Source organism: Ascaphus truei, chromosome 23 (assembly GCF_040206685.1).
Source record: "Ascaphus truei isolate aAscTru1 chromosome 23, aAscTru1.hap1, whole genome shotgun sequence".
NCBI classification, from domain to species: Eukaryota; Metazoa; Chordata; class Amphibia; order Anura; family Ascaphidae; genus Ascaphus; species Ascaphus truei.
This window is the reverse complement of record NC_134505.1, coordinates 7,802,298-7,822,856: the sequence shown is the minus strand read 5'-3', so window position 1 is coordinate 7,822,856 and position 20,559 is coordinate 7,802,298. Positions and strand designations below refer to the sequence as shown.

The 20,559-nt window shown below is 47.7% G+C and overlaps 1 protein-coding gene across 1 annotated transcript in view; it reads right to left on the bottom strand.

Moving 5' to 3' along the window:
• Nucleotides 1-15,766, bottom strand: part of KCNH6 (potassium voltage-gated channel subfamily H member 6) — a 168,413-nt gene extending 152,647 nt beyond the window's left edge. The window contains exon 1 of the mRNA XM_075580399.1: nucleotides 15,026-15,766. Within this exon, the coding sequence (XP_075436514.1) occupies nucleotides 15,026-15,101 (76 nt within the window). The 5' untranslated portion in view covers nucleotides 15,102-15,766. The remainder of the gene's footprint in view (nucleotides 1-15,025) is intronic.
• Between the last annotated feature and the right edge of the window lie 4,793 nt (nucleotides 15,767-20,559).

Sequence of the window (20,559 nt, the reverse complement as noted above, 5' to 3'; positions counted from 1 at the left end):
CTGTATTACTGCCTGTAACACGTTATAACTCTGTGCCCAGGACATGCGTGAGAACGAGAGGTAACTCTCACTGTATTACTGCCTGTAACACATGTTATAACTCTGTGCCCAGGACACGCGTGAGAACGAGAGGTAACTCTCACTGTATTACTGCCTGTAACACATGTTATAACTCTGTGCCCAGGACATGCGTGAGAGCGAGAGGTAACTCTCACTGTATTACTGCCTGTAACACGTTATAACTCTGTGCCCAGGACATGCGTGAGAACGAGAGGTAACTCTCACTGTATTACTGCCTGTAATGCATGTTATAACTCTGTGCCCAGGACACGCGTGAGAACGAGAGGTAACTCTCACTGTATTACTGCCTGTAACACATGTTATAACTCTGTGCCCAGGACATGCGTGAGAGCGAGAGGTAACTCTCACTGTATTACTGCCTGTAACACGTTATAACTCTGTGCCCAGGACATGCGTGAGAACGAGAGGTAACTCTCACTGTATTACTGCCTGTAACACGTTATAACTCTGTGCCCAGGACATGCGTGAGAACGAGAGGTAACTCTCACTGTATTACTGCCTGTAACACATGTTATAACTCTGTGCCCAGGACATGCGTGAGAACGAGAGGTAACTCTCACTGTATTACTGCCTGTAACACATGTTATAACTCTGTGCCCAGGACATGCGTGAGAACGCGCGGTAACTCTCACTGTATTACTGCCTGTAACACGTTATAACTCTGTGCCCAGGACATGCGTGAGAACGAGAGGTAACTCTCACTGTATTACTGCCTGTAACACACGTTATAACTCTGTGCCCAGGACATGCGTGAGAACGAGAGGTAACTCTCACTGTATTACTGCCTGTAACACGTTATAACTCTGTGCCCAGGACATGCGTGAGAACGAGCGGTAACTCTCACTGTATTACTGCCTGTAACACATGTTATAACTCTGTGCCCAGGACATGCGTGAGAGCGAGAGGTAACTCTCACTGTATTACTGCCTGTAACACGTTATAACTCTGTGCCCAGGACATGCGTGAGAGCGAGAGGTAACTCTCACTGTATTACTGCCTGTAACATGTTATAACTCTGTGCCCAGGACATGCGTGAGAACGAGCGGTAACTCTCACTGTATTACTGCCTGTAACACATGTTATAACTCTGTGCCCAGGACATGCGTGAGAACGAGCGGTAACTCTCACTGTATTACTGCCTGGGAACGCGTTTAACAAATAAGTTAAATAAATAATAGTTTGCAAACGTAGCCCTTTGTAATGAGTAAATAGTCACAAAGAGACTGTTGTGCTGCCGTGCTGAGGATCCCCTTGATTGAGTGAATGATTATCTTCAGTCACTTTGCAGGGTCCCCCCCGGCGCGCGAGCTCCCGCCAAAATACCGGAAACGCTAGGAGAGAGCCGCAAGACCCTGCGACAGACCGCCAGGCGTAAGGAAAAGGGCGAGGGGGGACTAGCGAGACCTTCGTTTTTCGTGCGACGCAATTCATTGAATTTTTTTCACGGAAGTCGCCCTCTCTCTCTCCGTTACGCTTCTGTAACCCCCGGCGCTGCGCTGGAAAAAAACCGGTGTGACGCGGCAGGGTGAAGCTGATAGGGGGGGACCGTGTTACAATGGACAAGAAGCAAAAAAGTGATGCACAGCGAGTGCTCATTTGCATGCCGTCACCCAGAACCCCTTGCTGCAGTGGAAGCAGTGTATGCTAATAGATAACGGGGAGGGGCAGGGTTGCAGGCGTGCGAGTGTGCTCACACGTGGGATAGTTATGCGCTGCACACTGCGCGGGTGGACGGGTGCGTGTCCCTATTTTACTCACCATCACTTATATAATGTGCGGTTAAAACCTATTCCCGCTTCCTATTGCCGAGCCGGTGTAACCAGCTGAGGGGATCCAGGTCATAAAAGCTGTCTGTGAGTAGGTTTACTGGCTCGGCACTTCAGTATCCCAGGCTGTGTCACGCGGCAGGTAGAAGCTTATAGGGGGGGGGGTCCCATGTTAAAATAAGTAAGAAGCTAAAGGTGCCCGTTTGCAGGTCGTTACCCAGAATCCTTTGCTGCAGTGGGAGCATTGTATGCTAAGAGGTAACGGGGGAGAGCAGGGCTGCCTGAGGCGAGCGAATGCGCTCACACCACGAGATTGTTATTCGCTGTACTTAGCACTGTAATGACATGTGTCAATTGCCCCTTAATACCCGGAATAATAACGATGCTATTAATACTTGAGAATACAAATCCTAAGGGTTGAGAGCATTGTTCAGTAATGATCTTTCTTGATCAGCGCAGAAATGTATTTTTTTCCCTTTTCTTGGGGGGATGGGGGGGTAGAGGTTTTTTTGGGGATGGGGTAGGATTTTTTTGGGGGGAGGGGTAAAGGGTTTTATTTGGGGTGTAAGGTTTTTTTTTGGAGGGGGGTTGCTGGGGAGAGGGAATATTTTTTTTTTGGGGGGGGTAGGATTTTGCTGGTGGGAGGAGGGGGGTAGGGTTTTGGGGGGTGGGGGTGTCACAGGAGACCAGGACTAATACCAAGGATGAACTCGCCAGACAGAAACACAAGAGTTTGTAAAATTAATTTTAAAAGACCTAGCTGCAGGGAAAACTGGGGATACCCTACAAACCTAGTTGCAGGGATCTCCTTGCAGAGATTTCCCCTGTTGTCTCTTCCCTGCAGCGCCCTCTAGAACAGGACTCCAGGCCTGACACCGGCACAGGAGCAGACACAGCAGCTTCTCTCAGTTACAGCAACAACTCCAGCAACTCTTCTGGCCAGCCGGGGGTCTCCCTCCCCCCCAGGGGTCTCCCTCCCCCCCAGGGGTCTCCATCCCCCCCACCTCTTTATACACTAAACCCACAACACTGAAACGTTCAGGTGCCCAGCAACCAACGGGTGGGTAGAAATGCAAAATAACGTGAGTTACATACACAATGCTACAGGGAAAGGTCGCAGACACAGTTGCAACATTTCTCCTGCAACCAAAGTTAACCCCTGGTCCCTGAGGTGCTGGAACGTCAGAGATCTCCAAGAGGGGAGGGAGAGACCCTAATTATAAGCACTCGCTCTATACCCAAGGGTTCATTAGAGTGGAGTGTAAGCTAGCACAGGGACGCTCAGCTCCACTCCTCCCCCCACAACAGGTCAGGCTTTCCGGATATCCCAGCTTCAGCACAGGTGGCAAAATCGGAGGGTCTCAGTCGAAGACTGAGCCTTTGATTGAGCCAGCTGCGCTGAAGCAGGGGCTGATTGCGCCACCTGCGGTGAAGCAGGGACTGATTGCGCCACCTGTGCTGACTGCTGGGACTGATTGAGCCACCTGTGCTGAAGCAGGGACTGATTGTGCCACCTGGGCTGAAGCAGGGATATCCAGAAAACCTGACCTGTTGGGAGAGGGCGTCTTGAGGATGGGAGTTGAGCACCGCTGAGCCAGTCCCTTCTGGGTAAGTTACATAGTTACAAGTATTTCTGAATGCTGAGAGCTAGCCTCCCTCCTGGCTCCCTCTGCCCCTGGATCTGTCCTGTATTATTAGGAGTCCCAGGGAATTAGTCCCCATAGGGTTGCCGGATGTCCCGCACAGGGGCTAGGAAATTTGTCCGCAACCTGAATCTCAGCCGCGGTTTAGCTGCTGCTCATCTCGCCGCCGGAACATCTCTTCGCCGCCAAGGTAAGCCCCTATCTTTACGCTTACCCTGACAACCTGTAGTCTTAACCCCTAATTAATAACGCTAACCCCCTACCCTAAAAACCTTAACCTCTTACCCTAATTCCCCTTACCCTATAAACCTTAACCTCTTAAGACCAGAAGTAAGATGGGAGGATGGGATGAGGGAATGTGTGGGAGCGACGTGGAGAAGAGAGGCTGTAACCGCAGGACCTGGGGGATCACTGGGGAGGCTTCATCCAGCAGTGGGGAGACACGGGCTGGAGAGGATGGGATGAGGGAGTGTGTGGGAGCGACGTGGAGAAGAGAGGCTGTAACCGCAGGACATGGGAGATCACTGGGGAGGCTTCATCCAGCAGTGGGGAGACACGGGCTGGGGAGGATGGGATGAGGGAATGTGTGGGAGTGACGTGGAGAAGAGAGGCTGTAACCGCAGGACCTGGGAGATCACTGGGGAGGCTTCATCCAGCAGTGGGGAGACACGGGCTGGAGAGGATGGGATGAGGGAATGTGTGGGAGCGACGTGGAGAAGAGAGGCTGTAACCGCAGGACCTGGGGGGTCACTGGGGAGGCTTCATCCAGCAGTGGGGAGACACGGGCTGGGGAGGATGGGATGAGGGAATGTGTGGGAGCGATGTGGAGAAGAGAGGCTGTAACCGCAGGACCTGGGAGATCACTGGGGAGGCTTCATCCAGCAATGGGGAGACACAGGCTGGAGAGGATGGGATGAGGGAGTGTGTGGGAGCAACGTGGAGAAGAGAGGCTGTAACCGCAGGACCTGGGGGATCACTGGGGAGGCTTCATCCAGCAGTGGGGAGACACGGGCTGGGGAGGATGGGATGAGGGAATGTGTGGGAGCGACGTGGAGAAGAGAGGCTGTAACCGCAGGACCTGGGAGATCACTGGGGAGGCTTCATCCAGCAGTGGGGAGACACGGGCTGGAGAGGATGGGATGAGGGAATGTATGGGAGCGACGTGGAGAAGAGGCTGTAACCGCAGGACCTGGGGGATCATTGAAGATCGGGACGCGTTCAGGCGGCAAGGTACTAACATTACACGGGGTTAAACTCACAGACTTCTAGTGACACAGCGGCGTTAATAACTGTGTTTTAAAATTAAACAAAATATTGTCCCAAAAAAAAAAAAATAATGTCTCAAAGTAAATAACCCACCATGGGCTTTTAAGGTGAAAAAACACTGATTTAACTAAAAAAAAAAGTACATAATAATAATCACTTTATTTCATATAGAGCGTTTCTCTCAAAGCACAATTACAATACAGCGCGCTGTACGCAGCACATAGGATTGTTACAGGCACAGTCCCTGCCCCGCAGAGCTTACAATCTATGTGTTTGGTGCCTGAGGCACAGGGAGATAAAGCGACTTGCCCAAAGTCACAAGGAGCCGACACCGGGAATTGAACCAGATTCCCCTGCTTCACACTCGGCGCTGTTGTACTCACAGAGCCGCTGAACGTGTGAAACCTCTGTAGATATTTTGATATTAATAATTAATATAGAAATAGTTTTGTTTATTTTATTTTTTTAAAGGGCCATGTGTCAGGCTCTTCAACTGTTGACCCGTGGGCAAACCCTGGCCCCCGAAAGACTTTGGGGGTGACCTTCAGACTCTACTGCTGTTTAGGCAACGACTGTACGTGTCATTATCCACACACACATTCGCTTATCAGCTGCGGCAATGTGACACAGTACAATGTGTTCAGAAAAAACGGGACCCCTGTTAATTCCCGTCACATCTTGAATTGTTTGGTCATCCAATAAACATTCTATGGAATTGGTGATGGCGGGGTGACTTCATCAGGGGCATCGTTATGTAGCCCCCCCCTATTGAAACCACTACTAATTAGTGTAAGGGGTTAACCAGGTGGGTTCCCCCTGGTATTACCTCTCCCCACCATGTGATGCAGGGTGACAGGTGACCAGTGATGTCACTGTAGGGGGATTGAAGGGTATATATAACTCCGCCCAATGTTTTAGAAGCAGGTTCCTTAGCGTTGCTGTGTTCCTCCACTCGTTCCTCTGAACGCCTCTGGAGGAAGTCTCACACTCTCGCAGACTTCCTTCACTCCAAATTTAGGCTGTCCTGTTTCACCTCTGCCCTCTCGCAAGCTAAACAAGCCTACTTTTCTGTACTAATCAACATGCACAAGTCTAACCCACGCCGACTGTTCTCTGTCTTTGACTCTCTACTCAGACCACCCTCAGCTGCCTCTCCTTCCTCCGCCATCTCAACTCAGGACTTTGCCGACTATTTCAAGACAAAGGTGGATTTCCGTCACCAGGACATCCCCTCTGTATCTTCCCATCCTACACCTCTTCCTAACTCTCCTCCTGCCTTCCTTGACTCCTTTTCTTCCATCACAGAGGAGGATGTGTCGCCGCTGATCTCCTCTTCTCCCTCTACCACTTGCCGTCTTGACCCCATTCCCTCCCATTTCGTCAAAGCCCCTTTTCTCCTACTCTAATCCCTACGCTCGCACATGTTCTCAACTCCTCCCTCTACTCTGGTACCTTGCCGCCTCCTTCAAACATGCAACAGTCACACCATTACTCAAAAACAGCAAGCGTGACCCTACCTGTCTCTCTAACTATCGCCCTGTCTCCCTCCTGCCTTTTGCCTTCCTTTGTAACATTGCAAAAATACGCACTTTCCTCTGTCCTACTAAAACTCTAACACAGGCCCTCATTCTCCCTCGACTATTGTATGCTTCTGCTATCCGGCCTTCCTGCCTCTCACCTGTCTCCCCTATATGCTCCCGCTATCCGGCCTTCCTGCCTCTCCTACAATTTACCCTTGACGCTGATGCTGGAATCACTCTACTCTCTCCTAAATCAGTCTCAGCGTCTCCCCTGCTGAAATACTGTAACTCTGATGGCTTTCTATCAAATCCTGTGTTACTTACAACATTCTCCTCCACACTTTTAAGGCTATACAATCTTCGGCCCCTCTTTAAATATCACCCTAATATCTCACTATACACCCCTCTGCCCCTCCTTACATATCACCCTAATATCTCACTATACACCCCTCTGCCCCTCCTTACATATCACCCTAATATCTCACTATACACCCCTCTGCCCCTCCTTACATCTCACCCTCATATCTCATTATACCCTCCTCTGCCCCTCCTTACATCTCACCCTAATATCTCACTATACCCTCCTTACATTTCACCCTAATATCTCACTATACACCCCTCTGCCCCTCCTTACATCTCACCCTAATATCTCACTATACCCTCCTCTGCCCCCCTTACATTTCACCCTAATATCTCACTATACCCTCCTATACACCTCCTTACATCTCACCCTAATATCTCACTATACCCTCCTCTGCCCCTCCTTACATCTCACCCTAATATCTCACTATACCCTCCTCTGCCCCTCCTTACATCTCACCCTAATATTTCACTATACCCTCCTCTGCCCCTCCTTACATCTCTCACTAATATCTCACTATACCCTCCTTACATCTCACCCTAATATCTCACTATACCCTCCTTACATCTCACCCTAATATCTCACTATACCCTCCTCTGCCCCTCCTTACATCTCTCACTAATATCTCACTATACCCTCCTCTGCCCCTCCTTACATCTCACCCTAATATCTCACTATACCCTCCTCTGCCCCCCTTGCATCTAACCCTAATATCTCACTATACCCTCCTTTGCCCCTCCTTACATCTCACCCTAATATCTCACTATACCCTCCTCTGCCCCTCCTTACATCTCACCCTAATCTCTCACTATACCCTCCTCTGCTCCTCCTTCCATCTCACCCTAATATCTCACTATACCCTCCTCTGCCCCTCTTTACATCTCACCCTAATATCTCACTATACCCTCCTTACATCTCACCCTAATCTCTCACTATACCCTCCTCTGCTCCTCCTTCCATCTCACCCTAATATCTCACTATACCCTCCTCTGCCCCTCTTTACATCTCACCCTAATATCTCACTATACCCTCCTTACATCTCACCCTAATCTCTCACTATACCCTCCTCTGCTCCTCCTTACATCTCACCCTAATATCTCACTATACCCTCCTCTGCCCCTCCTTACATCTCTCACTAATATCTCACTATACCCTCCTCTGCCCCTCCTTACATCTCACCCTAATATCTCACTATACCCTCCTCTACACCTCCTTACATCTCACCCTAATATCTCACTATACCCTCCTCTGCCCCTCCTTACATCTCACCCTAATATCTCACTATACCCTCCTCTGTCCCTCCTTACATCTCACCCTAATATCTCACTATACCCTCCTCTGCCCCTCCTTACATCTCACCCTAATATCTCACTATACACCCCTCTGCCCCTCCTTACATCTCACCCCAATATCTCACTATACCCTCCTCTGCCGCTCCTTACATCTCACCCTAATATCTCACTATACACCCCTCTGCCCCTCCTTACATCTCACCCTAATATCTCACTATACACCCCTCTGCCCCTCCTTACATCTCACCCTAATATCTCACTATACACTCCTCTGCCCTTCCTTACATCTCACCCTAATATCTCACTATACCCTCCTCTGCTCCTCCTTACATCTCACCCTAATATCTCACTATACCCTCCTCTGCCCCTCCTTACATCTCACCCTAATATCTCACTATACCCTCCTCTGTCCCTCACATCTCACCCTAATATCTCACTATACCCTCCTCTGCCCCTCCTTACATCTCACCCTAATATCTCACTATATATACCCTCCTCTGCCCCTCCTTACATCTCACCCTAATATCTCACTATACCCTCCTCTGCCCCTCCTTACATCTCACCCTAATATCTGACTATATATACCCTCCTCTGCCCCCCTTACATCTCACCCTAATATCTCACTATACCCTCCTCTACACCTCCTTACATCTCACCCTAATATCTCACTATACCCTCCTCTGCTCCTCCTTACATCTCACCCTAATATCTCACTATACCCTAATCTGCCCCTCCTTACATCTCACCCTAATATCTCACTATACCCTCCTCTGTCCCTCCTTACATCTCACCCTAATATCTCACTATACCCTCCTCTGCCCCTCCTTACATCTCACCCTATCTCACTATACCCTCCTCTGCCCCCCTTATATCTCACCCTAATATCTCACTCTACCCTCCTCTGCCCCTCCTTACATCTCATCATAAAATCTCACTATACCCTCCTCTGCCCTTCCTTACATCTCACCCTAATATCTCACTATACCCTCCTTACATCTCACCCTAATATCTCACTATACACCTGCCCAATATGTCTTCTCTCTGCCCCTTTTTTTTAAATCTAAAGCCCTCTCCCGCCTTAAACCTCTCTCACCGACTGCCCCGCACCTCTGGAATGCCCTTCCCCTCAACACCCGACTAGCACCCTCTCTATCCACCTTTAAGACCCAACTCAAAACCCACCTCTCTAATGAAGCACACGAGTAGCTCCGTGGCTGATACTTTACACCCCATACATAAACCTCGGCCCCCTGCACACACACTTACCAGAACTCCCTCCTACTGTCTCTGTACGTTCCTCCTACCTACCAATTAGAGTGTAAGCTTTTGGGGGCAGGGACTCCTCTTCCTAAATGTTACTTTTATGTCTGACACTCTTCTCCCCTTTACGTGTTAAATGATTATGTTCCGTGTATTACTGCTGTGACACGCTATGTACCTGCATGCCACTACAGTATATAAACAAAGACATATATACAAACCTGTTTCCATTTGTTTTTTGGGATACAAGCAATGTTTGGGGGGTGGCGGAGGGGGGCTGCGTACGGGGGGGGTTCGATGGAGAATTACGATGGAATCATTCAATGTTCTCAGCCCCGGCTGATGTAACACTCACAAATAATCCCCCGATTGACAAAAGCAGCGCAGTACAGCGGGCCAGATGAGAGGTGGGGGGGGGGGGGGAGGAGGGAGGAGAGGAGTGGGGGAAGGAGGGAGAGGAGATGGGGGGGGGAGGGGAGAGAGGAAGGGGGGAGTAAGGAGGGAGAGGAGAGCGGGGAAGGAGGGAGAGGAGAGGGGGAAGGAGGGAGAGGAGAGGGGGGAAGGAGGGGGAGGAGAGGGGGAAGGAGGAAGATGAGAGGGGGGAAGGAGGGAGAGGAGGAGAGGGGGGGAAAGGATTTACTAACTCCCCATTCAAAGGATCAAATTACAAAGAGAAACCCCCACCGGATTTTCTAGCCGCAGATCAGCCCTGGATATACTGTACACAAGGCACACGGGGAACTGGTAACTCTTGCCTGCCCGCTGTGAGACGGCAGAGGCGGCTGATCCGAGCCAAGCCGCGGCTTACGGCAGCTGGCTGCTTTTGGGGCTCTCTCGCCCTGTTGATGCTGGGGCAGAATGCTTAGGCGCTGGAAATGGGGTGCACTCAATTGGCACAAAAGGGGGAGGCTACTTTTTAGCACAGGGGAACGGCCAAGTCCAGTCCTCACGGGCAGCCGGCAGGTCAGGTTGTAAGGATATCCCTGCTTCAGCACAGGTGGTGCAGTCATAATGAGTGTGCCACTAACTGAGCCACCTGTGCTGAAGCAGGGATATCCCGAATACCTGACCTGTTGGGGGCTCTTGAGGACTGGAGTTGGCAGCCGCCTGTTCTAGACCCGTGCTTAGTCTATTCTCACCATGGTATTTAATGGACAGTAAAACTAGGTAACTTCTAAGGGTTAATTCTATGAGTTACTCCAATTTCCCTGACAAGCGAGTCAGCCACTGGGCGTTGTACCTGGTGGGCTATGTATCTGGCATGTGACATCATACTGGTGACATCATAATGCACACAGCCTGGTGGCAGATAAGGAGACTCCGATAGCTACAAAGTTTACCCGGAACACAGACAAAGAAAGAGAGGAAGACGAGAAAGTGGGAACGCGGGAGGAGGAGGAGGAGGGGGAGAGAGGCAGAAAGAATCGGAGACATCGAAAGGTATTAAAAGAAAGTGGTGGGAGGGAGAGAGATGAGGGGAAGGGAAGAGGTGAGGGGGGGAGATAGATGAGGGAAAGGGGAGAGATAAGGGGGGAGGGAGAGAGAGAGATGAGGGAAAGGGGAGAGATAAGGGGGAGGGAGAGAGAGATGAGGGAAAGGGGAGAGATAAGGGGGAGGGTAAGAGAGAGGTTAGAGAAAGGGGAGAGATAAGGGGGGAGGGAGAGAGATGAGGGAAAGAGGAGAGATGAGGGGAGGGAGAGATATGGCGGGGAGAGAGATGAGGGGAAAGAGAGAGATGAGGGGGGAGAGAGGGGTGGAATGAATTGGGGACATCATAAGGTATTAAAGACCAGTGATGGGAGGGAGTGAGATTATGGAAAGGGGAGAGATGAGGGGGGAGGGGGAGAGATGGCGGGGAGAGAGAGAGGTGGAAAGAATTGGGGAGATCATAAGGTATTAAAGGACAGTGATGGGAGGGAGAGAGATGAAGGAAAGGGGAGAGATGAGGGGGGAGGGGGAGAGATGGCGGGGAGAGATGAGGGGGGGAGAGATGAGGTAAGAGGGAGAGAGATGGAGGGGAAAGAGAGAGATGAGGGTGAGATAAGTGGAAATAATTGGGGACATCATAAGGTATTAACTATCAGTGATGGGAGGGAGAGAGATGAATGAAAGGGGAGAGATGAGGGGGGAGAGAGAAGGGGATTAGGTGGGAGAGAGGAGAAGGGCAGGGTTGAGGTTGGTTTCTGAGAATTCCCGATCAACGCTGGGTACTTCCAACGAGTTCAAAATAAAGCACAAAAACGGAGGGAGAGAAGAGCAACAGGTAATGGACAACCTGAGGCACAGGGAGACCCTGCCCCGAAAAGCTTACAATCTAAGTGGCATGTTGGAAGCCTGTGCAGGCACCGTAGGAGTAACTGCGCCACCGAGGAGGCCGAGGGCATCTTGTGTTTGGTGCAGCGGCGTGGAAGATGTCACGAGATGGTACTTCTAAGAGGGGAACTTTCAGCTGGTCCTTGAACGCGTAACGTTTTGTTACTGTGGGGTTATAACCCCTAGTGACACACAGCGAGACATGTTCTGGAGTTGGATGTCCCAAATGGTGATAAACTGGCTGGTGGACAGACTAGTTACTTAGTTACATAGTAGATGAGGTTGAAAAAAGACATGCGTCCATCAAGTTCAACCTATGCTAAATGTAGACGACAGATACTTTATCCTATATCTATACTTACTTATTGATCCAGAAGAAGGCAAACAAAAAACCCCAGTGAAATATCATCCAATGATATCTCATAAGGGAAAATATATTCCTTCCTGACCCCAGTAATGGCCATCAGCTTTCTCCCTGGGTCAGCATCCTTCCCATGTTACTTATTAGATATATCCCTGTATACCTTTCCTCTCTGACAAGGTGTCCAACCTTTCCTTACACATATCTCCTGTATCTGCCCTCACCGTCTCAATGGGTAATGAATCCCACACTGTAACTGCCCTTACTGTAAAGATCCATTTCCTTACACATATCTCCTGTATCTGCCCTCACCGTCTCAATGGGTAATGAATCCCACACTGTAACTGCCCTTACTGTAAAGATCCCTTTCCTTACACACATCTCCTGTATCTGCCCTCACCGTCTCCATGGGGAATGAATCCCGCACTGTAACTGCCCTTACTGTAAAGATCCCTTTCCTTACACACATCTCCTGTATCTGCCCTCACCGTCTCCATGGGGAATGAATCCCGCACTGTAACTGCCCTTACTGTAAAGATCCCTTTCCTTACACATATCTCCTGTATCTGCCCTCACAGTCTCCATGGGGAATGAATCCCGCGCTGTAACTGCCCTTACTGTAAAGATCCCTTTCCTTACACATATCTCCTGTATCTGCCCTCACAGTCTCCATGGGGAATGAATCCCACACTGTAACTGCCCTTACTGTAAAGATCCCTTTCCTTACACATATCTCCTGTATCTGCCCTCACAGTCTCCATGGGGAATGAATCCCGCACTGTAACTGCCCTTACTGTAAAGATCCCTTTCCTTACACACATCTCCTGTATCTGCCCTCACCGTCTCCATGGGGAATGAATCCCGCACTGTAACTGCCCTTACTGTAAAGATCCCTTTCCTTACACACATCTCCTGTATCTGCCCTCACCGTCTCCATGGGGAATGAATCCCGCACTGTAACTGCCCTTACTGTAAAGATCCCTTTCCTTACACATATCTCCTGTATCTGCCCTCACAGTCTCCATGGGGAATGAATCCCGCGCTGTAACTGCCCTTACTGTAAAGATCCCTTTCCTTACACATATCTCCTGTATCTGCCCTCACAGTCTCCATGGGGAATGAATCCCCCACTGTAACTGCCCTTACTGTAAAGATCCCTTTCCTTACACATATCTCCTGTATCTGCCCTCACCGTCTCCATGGAGAATGAGTCCCGCACTGTAACTGCCCTTACTGTAAAGATCCCTTTCCTTTGTTACTGGGGAAATCTCGTTTCCTCCGACCTTAAGGGATGCCCTGTGTCCTTTGCATCGACAATGGGATGAATAGTTACAGTAGTTTGAAACCTCCTTGTGTTGTCCCTGAATATATTTATATATAGTAATCATATCGTGAGCACCCAACATCTATTCCTTCATAAAAGTACCAACGATGGGATGCCAAACCAGCAATAAGAAGGTTGATGTTACATTAATGCCTTATTGTCGTGTGTGTAACTGATACCAGCTTTTAATCAATGGTTACTCCCCCCCTCCCCATATTGCACTTGTGTTATTGTAAACACACCAGCAAGGAAATGGTGGAAGTGTCAGGGTTGGGTAGATGACAGGAGACCTTCAGCTAAGCCTAGTAGGAGCCCACAGGTCTACCTGGCCCCATAACCTACCGCAACACCGCGTATAATATTGGGGACCCCTTTTCCCCCCAGCATAAAAGTCAGCAACCCAACAATTCTCGTTGCGTTCAACTCGTTTGTTTTCCTCTGTTAAATCTGTTGATTTTTATTCTAGCGTTTTACACCAGCAACTTGACAGCCAACAGACACCACTCAAAGTTGCTGAATAATTTGTTAGGTTCTCCTGTGGGTTCCTTTGCCCCAGGCCTCGGGGAGCTGGCGGGGTGGAGGGGGGGGGGGGAGAGCTCCTTTTACTGCTCTCTGCAAAAAAAAATCAATGGGATTTTCCCTGTGCCGTGGCTTCCACTTCTACAGCTCCGATAAACCTCTTCAGGAATAAATGAGCCAGCTGTCACGGTGAACTCCTGGCTCCTCAACTTGAAACCGTTCAGGAGTCGAAGGGCTTATGGCAATGTCGTTTGCCATGCATTGAAAGGCTTCAACATGATTCTGTGCCGCAGATATTTACGTTCATTTAACATATTCGTTAACTCTGGTGACATTAGCAGGAGCTAGGTGTTCAAGGGACCACGTCGAGGTCCTTCCCGGCCACAAGTGGAAGAGCCCTGCTCTACTCCATCAAGAAACTTGGGTTTACACTGTGTGTATGTCAGGGGGGGGGGGCGAGGGTGTTGTGTTGGGGTTACCCACCCACTCTCTTGAAATGGAGCCATCATCATTTTGAAGGAGATAGCAGCATCACAAATGACCCCACAAATATGGGATGGTGCAGGCTTGGAGACAAACTGAACCAATCCTGATTCATAGAAATCTCTCCCCCCCCCCCTAAAAACATACAAACCTATGGGGATATTTACTAACGTCTCAGAACTGGGGCAACACCAATGGTTACCATCATGCTGCCCCAAGCCCGAGAACGAGAGAGGTCTTCTGCTTGATCCACACGGCATACTTAAGTCTAAAAGCTTTTCAGAGATCAGGTTTGGGTCAGGTCCCGGTAGCACTGCCTGATTATCACAGTCATTATAAGCATCCCGGGATTTGGAAGGGCACACACATGCACATGGGGGGGGGGGGGGGGGGGCGGGGGGTTATTACACAATGTCTTCACTTCGGTGATGTGTAAGCTCTGAGATGCGATGCCTGGTGTCTGTGTGAGTAGTGTGTGTCTGTCTATGTTGTGTACTTCAGCGACTTCAAAACTGTGTTGGTTGTGTCTTTTACTTGTGGGATGTATGGTATAATTGTGTATTCTGGGTTGATTCCTCTTTGCTGAGTTCACCACCGATATTGATTACTTGTTGATGAGAAGTGGTTTTGTTTCTCTGCCAGTGCAGTAAATGTGCATTTCTTTCCGTGTTACGTATTCTGCATGTGGAGTATTTCTTCTGTATTTGTGTCTTTAGCATTATTTCTTTGTGGTGGTATCCCTGTGTGCTGTGTTTCCTGTATCCTATATGGCTTGTCTACTCTTGCTTCTGTTCTTGTGTGTGTGTGGGAGGGGGGGGGGGGGTTAAAGTACTTACTTTGCCCTTCAAATTTCCTGATAATAGTGTCCAGGTAAGTATTCTGGGGGGCCACGTGCCCCCTCCTCACTGGCATCTTGGAATCAGCCTCTTCTTTGCCAGGACAGAAAAAGTTTACCAATCCCTTATGTCTCTAGAAGTCCTTGCAACCACCTTTTTAAATGGGCAATCTGTTACACCCCATAGCAGAACAAAAACCCCCAAATCAGTATCTTCCAGTAGCCACGAAAGCACAGATCCCACACTGCGTCCTCGTTCTTCATAGCACAAGCATCTTGGAGCCTGTAAGGTACCATGTGAAGGCAACAAGAAGAAAAAGCCCCAGTGGGGTGTAGGGAAGGAGTGGAGGGTGTTGGTCTTGTAGAGATGGGAGAGGCGCTGGGAGGCAGCTTTGAAAAGTCCTACCCCCCACCTTCAACCTAAGCAGGTGCCAAAGGGAGAGTTGTCAACAGCAACAACTGCCACAGTGACAGCCTCCATCCAGCTGCCATCTGTCTCCAAAACCCCCAAAGTCCCCAGAGAGGTCAGAGATCACAGAGCCTGCTTGGTGTAGGAGGGAGGATGGACGCCAGTGTTGGTTGGGTAGGGTGGTGGCTCAGTGCTGTGCAGATGCAGGGAGTGAGGGGAGCTGTCCTGCCCGTGTGGTGCTGAATGTGCGCTGGCCAGCGTTAATCCTCCTGAGCAGTGGGGTGGAGGAGAGGAGGACGCCTTTAAATCCAGGCATCACGTTGCATGTAGAGACAAGCCCCTGGTTTTGTACGGAGACAAGGGGGGGGGGGAAGGAGACAGTGCTTAGTTCCTGGGTGGGTCTGTGCTGCTCTAGTGCCAGCTCTTGTTGCAGAAGGCAGGGGGGGGGGGGGATAAATGCGAGGTAACTGCAACATGTGTGAGGCAGGAGGGTGTTAAAAGGAGGTCACACTCAGGCCAACATATGTGAGGCAGGAGGGTGTTAAAAGGAGGTCACTGCAACATGTGCGCTGCTTTGAACTTATATAGATAGAGGGGGGAAATGTGTGTGTGTGTATAGAGGGACAAAATAAATAAATATATATATGTGCTCATTTGCATGTCATTTCCCAGAATCCCTTGCTGCAGTGGAAGCACTGTATGATAGGTGATAATGGTGAAAGGCTGGGCTGCAGACCTGTCTAAGACATGTGAATGTGCTCACAAGTGATATATATATATATATAAAAAATATATATATATAATATCGGTTTGAGATATACGTGTTTTTATATATATATATATATATACACCCACACTGTACACACAAACACACACACACACACATATATATATATATATATATATATATATATAATAAAAAAATAAATAGATGATACCGTTCTGTGGCTAACGAAATGCTTTTATTTGTGCGAGCTTTCGAGATACACTGATCTCTTCTTCCGGCGATGTTACAACATCGCCGGAAGAAGAGATCAGTGTATCTCGAAAGCTCGCACAAATAAAAGCATTTCGTTAGCCACAGAACGGTATCATCTATTTATTTTTTGATTTTATATATATATATATATATATATATATATATATATATATATGTGTGTGTGTGTGTGTGTTTGTGTGTACAGTGTGGGTGTATATATATATACACACACACACACACACACACACACACACAATATGTGTGTATTTCTTATTTCTTTATTCTATGGACGGAATACAAATAAATAAATACAATGATATTTCATTTGATATCACCACTTGCTGCAGTGGGAGCGCTGTATGCTGGGTGATAATGGTGAAAGGCAAGGTTGCATGTTATTTCCCAGAATCCCTTGCTGCAGTGGAAACACTGTATGCTGGGTGATAATGGTGAAAGACAGGGCTGTATGTCATTTCCCAGAATCCCTTGCTGCAGTGGGAGCGCTGTATGCTGGGGATAATGGTGAAAGGCAGGGTTGCATGTCATTTCCCAGAATCCCTTGCTGCAGTGGGAGCACTGTATGCTGGGGTATAATCGTGAAAGGCAAGGTTGCATGTCATTTCCCAGAATCCCTTGCTGCAGTGGGAGCACTGTATGCTTGGGGATAATGGTGAAAGGCAGGGCTGCATGTCATTTCCCAGAATCCCTTGCTGCAGTGGGAGCACTGTATGCTGGGGGATAATGGTGAAAGGCAGGGTTGCAGACCTGTCTAAGACATGTGAATGTGCTCACAAGTGATCTTTTTATTTTATATACTGTATATATGATGTGGTGGGTTTTGGAGTTTGAGCTTACTGGGAGTGTGTGTTCATTTAATATGTAGTTGGCAACAGCTATTTGGCGGTAGGTGGTCCCTCCTCCCAGAGCTCACCCCTCCACCCTCCCCACCTTTTTAACTTGGGAGGCTCTCTCATTTTGCTGTATGGACAAGACCCACTGAGGTTGTTTCCCCTCATACAGAGGTAACAGGAAGGGGTCACAGTGTAGGACCTGCATTCATTTGGTTGTTGACGTTTGGTACGCAGGCTTATGACGCTTTGGCCAAAGTGTTTAACCAAATAACCAAGTAAATATTATTATTGAAGTATTTGCACTTTATACAACTTACCATATATGTTTTGTCAATTGGATGTAGCACTGGGCAGCCCTGTCCTTTGTTTATATACATTGTCCACGCTCAGTAGCACTCCTTTTGTTTATATACATTGTCCACGCTCAGTAGCACTCCTTTTGTTTATATACATTGTCCGCGCTCAGTAGCACTCCTTTTGTTTATATACATTGTCAGCGCTCAGTAGCACTCCTTTTGTTTATATACATTGTCCACGCTCAGTAGCATTCCTTTTGTTTATATACATTGTCCACGCTCAGTAGCACTCCTTTTGTTTATATACATTGTCCACGCTCAGTAGCACTCCTTTTGTTTGTATACATTGTCCACGCTCTGTAGCACTCCTTTTGTTTATATACATTGTCCGCGCTCAGTAGCACTCCTTTTGTTTATATACATTGTCCACGCTCAGTAGCACTCCTTTTGTTTATATACATTGTCAGCGCTCAGTAGCACTCCTTTTGTTTATATACATTGTCCACGCTCAGTAGCACTCCTTTGTTTATATACATTGTCCACGCTCAGTAGCACTCCTTTGTTTATATACATTGTCCACGCTCAGTAGCACTCCTTTTGTTTATATACATTGTCCACGCTCAGTAGCACTCCTTTTGTTTATATACATTGTCCACGCTCAGTAGCACTCCTTTTGTTTATATACATTGTCCACGCTCAGTAGCACTCCTTTTGTTTATATACATTGTCCACGCTCAGTAGCACTCCTTTTGTTTATATACATTGTCCACGCTCAGTAGCACTCCTTTTGTTTATATACATTGTCCACGCTCAGTAGCACTCCTTTTGTTTATATACATTGTCCACGCTCAGTAGCACTCCTTTTGTTTATATACATTGTCCACGCTCAGTAGCACTCCTTTTGTTTGTATACATTGTCCACGCTCTGTAGCACTCCTTTTGTTTGTATACATTGTCCACGCTCAGTAGCACTCCTTTTGTTTATATACATTGTCCACGCTCAGTAGCACTCCTTTTGTTTATATACATTGTCCACGCTCAGTAGCACTCCTTTTGTTTATATACATTGTCAGCGCTCAGTAGCACTCCTTTTGTTTATATACATTGTCCACGCTCAGTAGCACTCCTTTTGTTTATATACATTGTCCACGCTCAGTAGCACTCCTTTTGTTTATATACATTGTCAGCGCTCAGTAGCACTCCTTTTGTTTGTATATATTGTCCACGCTCAGTAGCACTCCTTTTGTTTATATACATTGTCCACGCTCAGTAGCACTCCTTTTGTTTATATACATTGTCCACGCTCAGTAGCACTCCTTTTGTTTGTATATATTGTCCACACTCAGTAGCACTCCTTTTGTTTATATACATTGTCCACGCTCAGTAGCACTCCTTTTGTTTGTATATATTGTCCACGCTCAGTAGCACTCCTTTTGTTTATATACATTGTCCGCGCTCAGTAGCACTCCTTTTGTTTATATACATTGTCCGCGCTCAGTAGCACTCCTTTTGTTTATATACATTGTCAGCGCTCAGTAGCACTCCTTTGTTTATATACATTGTCCGCACTCAGTAGCACTCCTTTTGTTTATATACATTGTCCGCGCTCAGTAGCCCTCCTTTTGTTTGTATACATTGTCCACGCTCTGTAGCACTCCTTTTGTTTATATACATTGTCCACGCTCAGTAGCACTCCTTTTGTTTATATACATTGTCCACGCTCAGTAGCACTCCTTTTGTTTATATACATTGTCCACGCTCAGTAGCACTCCTTTTGTTTATATACATTGTCCACGCTCAGTAGCACTCCTTTTGTTTATATACATTGTCCACGCTCAGTAGCACTCCTTTTGTTTATATACATTGTCCACGCTCAGTAGCACTCCTTTTGTTTATATACATTGTCCACGCTCAGTAGCACTCCTTTTGTTTATATACATTGTCCGCGCTCAGTAGCACTCCTTTTGTTTATATACATTGTCCACGCTCAGTAGCACTCCTTTTGTTTATATACATTGTCCACGCTCAGTAGCACTCCTTTTGTTTGTATACATTGTCCACGCTCTGTAGCACTCCTTTTGTTTATATACATTGTCCGCGCTCAGTAGCACTCCTTTTGTTTATATACATTGTCCGCGCTCAGTAGCACTCCTTTTGTTTATATACATTGTCAGCGCTCAGTAGCACTCCTTTTGTTTATATACATTGTCCACGCTCAGTAGCACTCCTTTTGTTTATATACATTGTCCACGCTCAGTAGCACTCCTTTTGTTTATATACATTGTCAGCGCTCAGTAGCACTCCTTTTGTTTGTATATATTGTCCACGCTCAGTAGCACTCCTTTTGTTTATATACATTGTCCACGCTCAGTAGCACTCCTTTTGTTTATATACATTGTCCACGCTCAGTAGCACTCCTTTTGTTTGTATATATTGTCCACGCTCAGTAGCACTCCTTTTGTTTGTATACATTGTCCACGCTCAGTAGCACTCCTTTTGTTTGTATATATTGTCCACGCTCAGTAGCACTCCTTTTGTTTGTATACATTGTCCGCGCTCAGTAGCACTCCTTTTGTTTATATACATTGTCCGCGCTCAGTAGCACTCCTTTTGTTTATATACATTGTCAGCGCTCAGTAGCACTCCTTTGTTTATATACATTGTCCGCACTCAGTAGCACTCCTTTTGTTTATATACATTGTCTGCGCTCAGTAGCACTCCTTTTGTTTATATACATTGTCCGCGCTCAGTAGCACTCCTTTTGTTTATATACATTGTCAGCGCTCAGTAGCACTCCTTTGTTTATATACATTGTCCGCACTCAGTAGCACTCCTTTTGTTTATATACATTGTCAGCGCTCAGTAGCACTCCTTTTGTTTATATACATTGTCCACGCTCAGTAGCACTCCTTTTGTTTATATACATTGTCAGCGCTCAGTAGCACTCCTTTTGTTTATATACATTGTCCACGGTCAGTAGCACTCCTTTTGTTTATATAC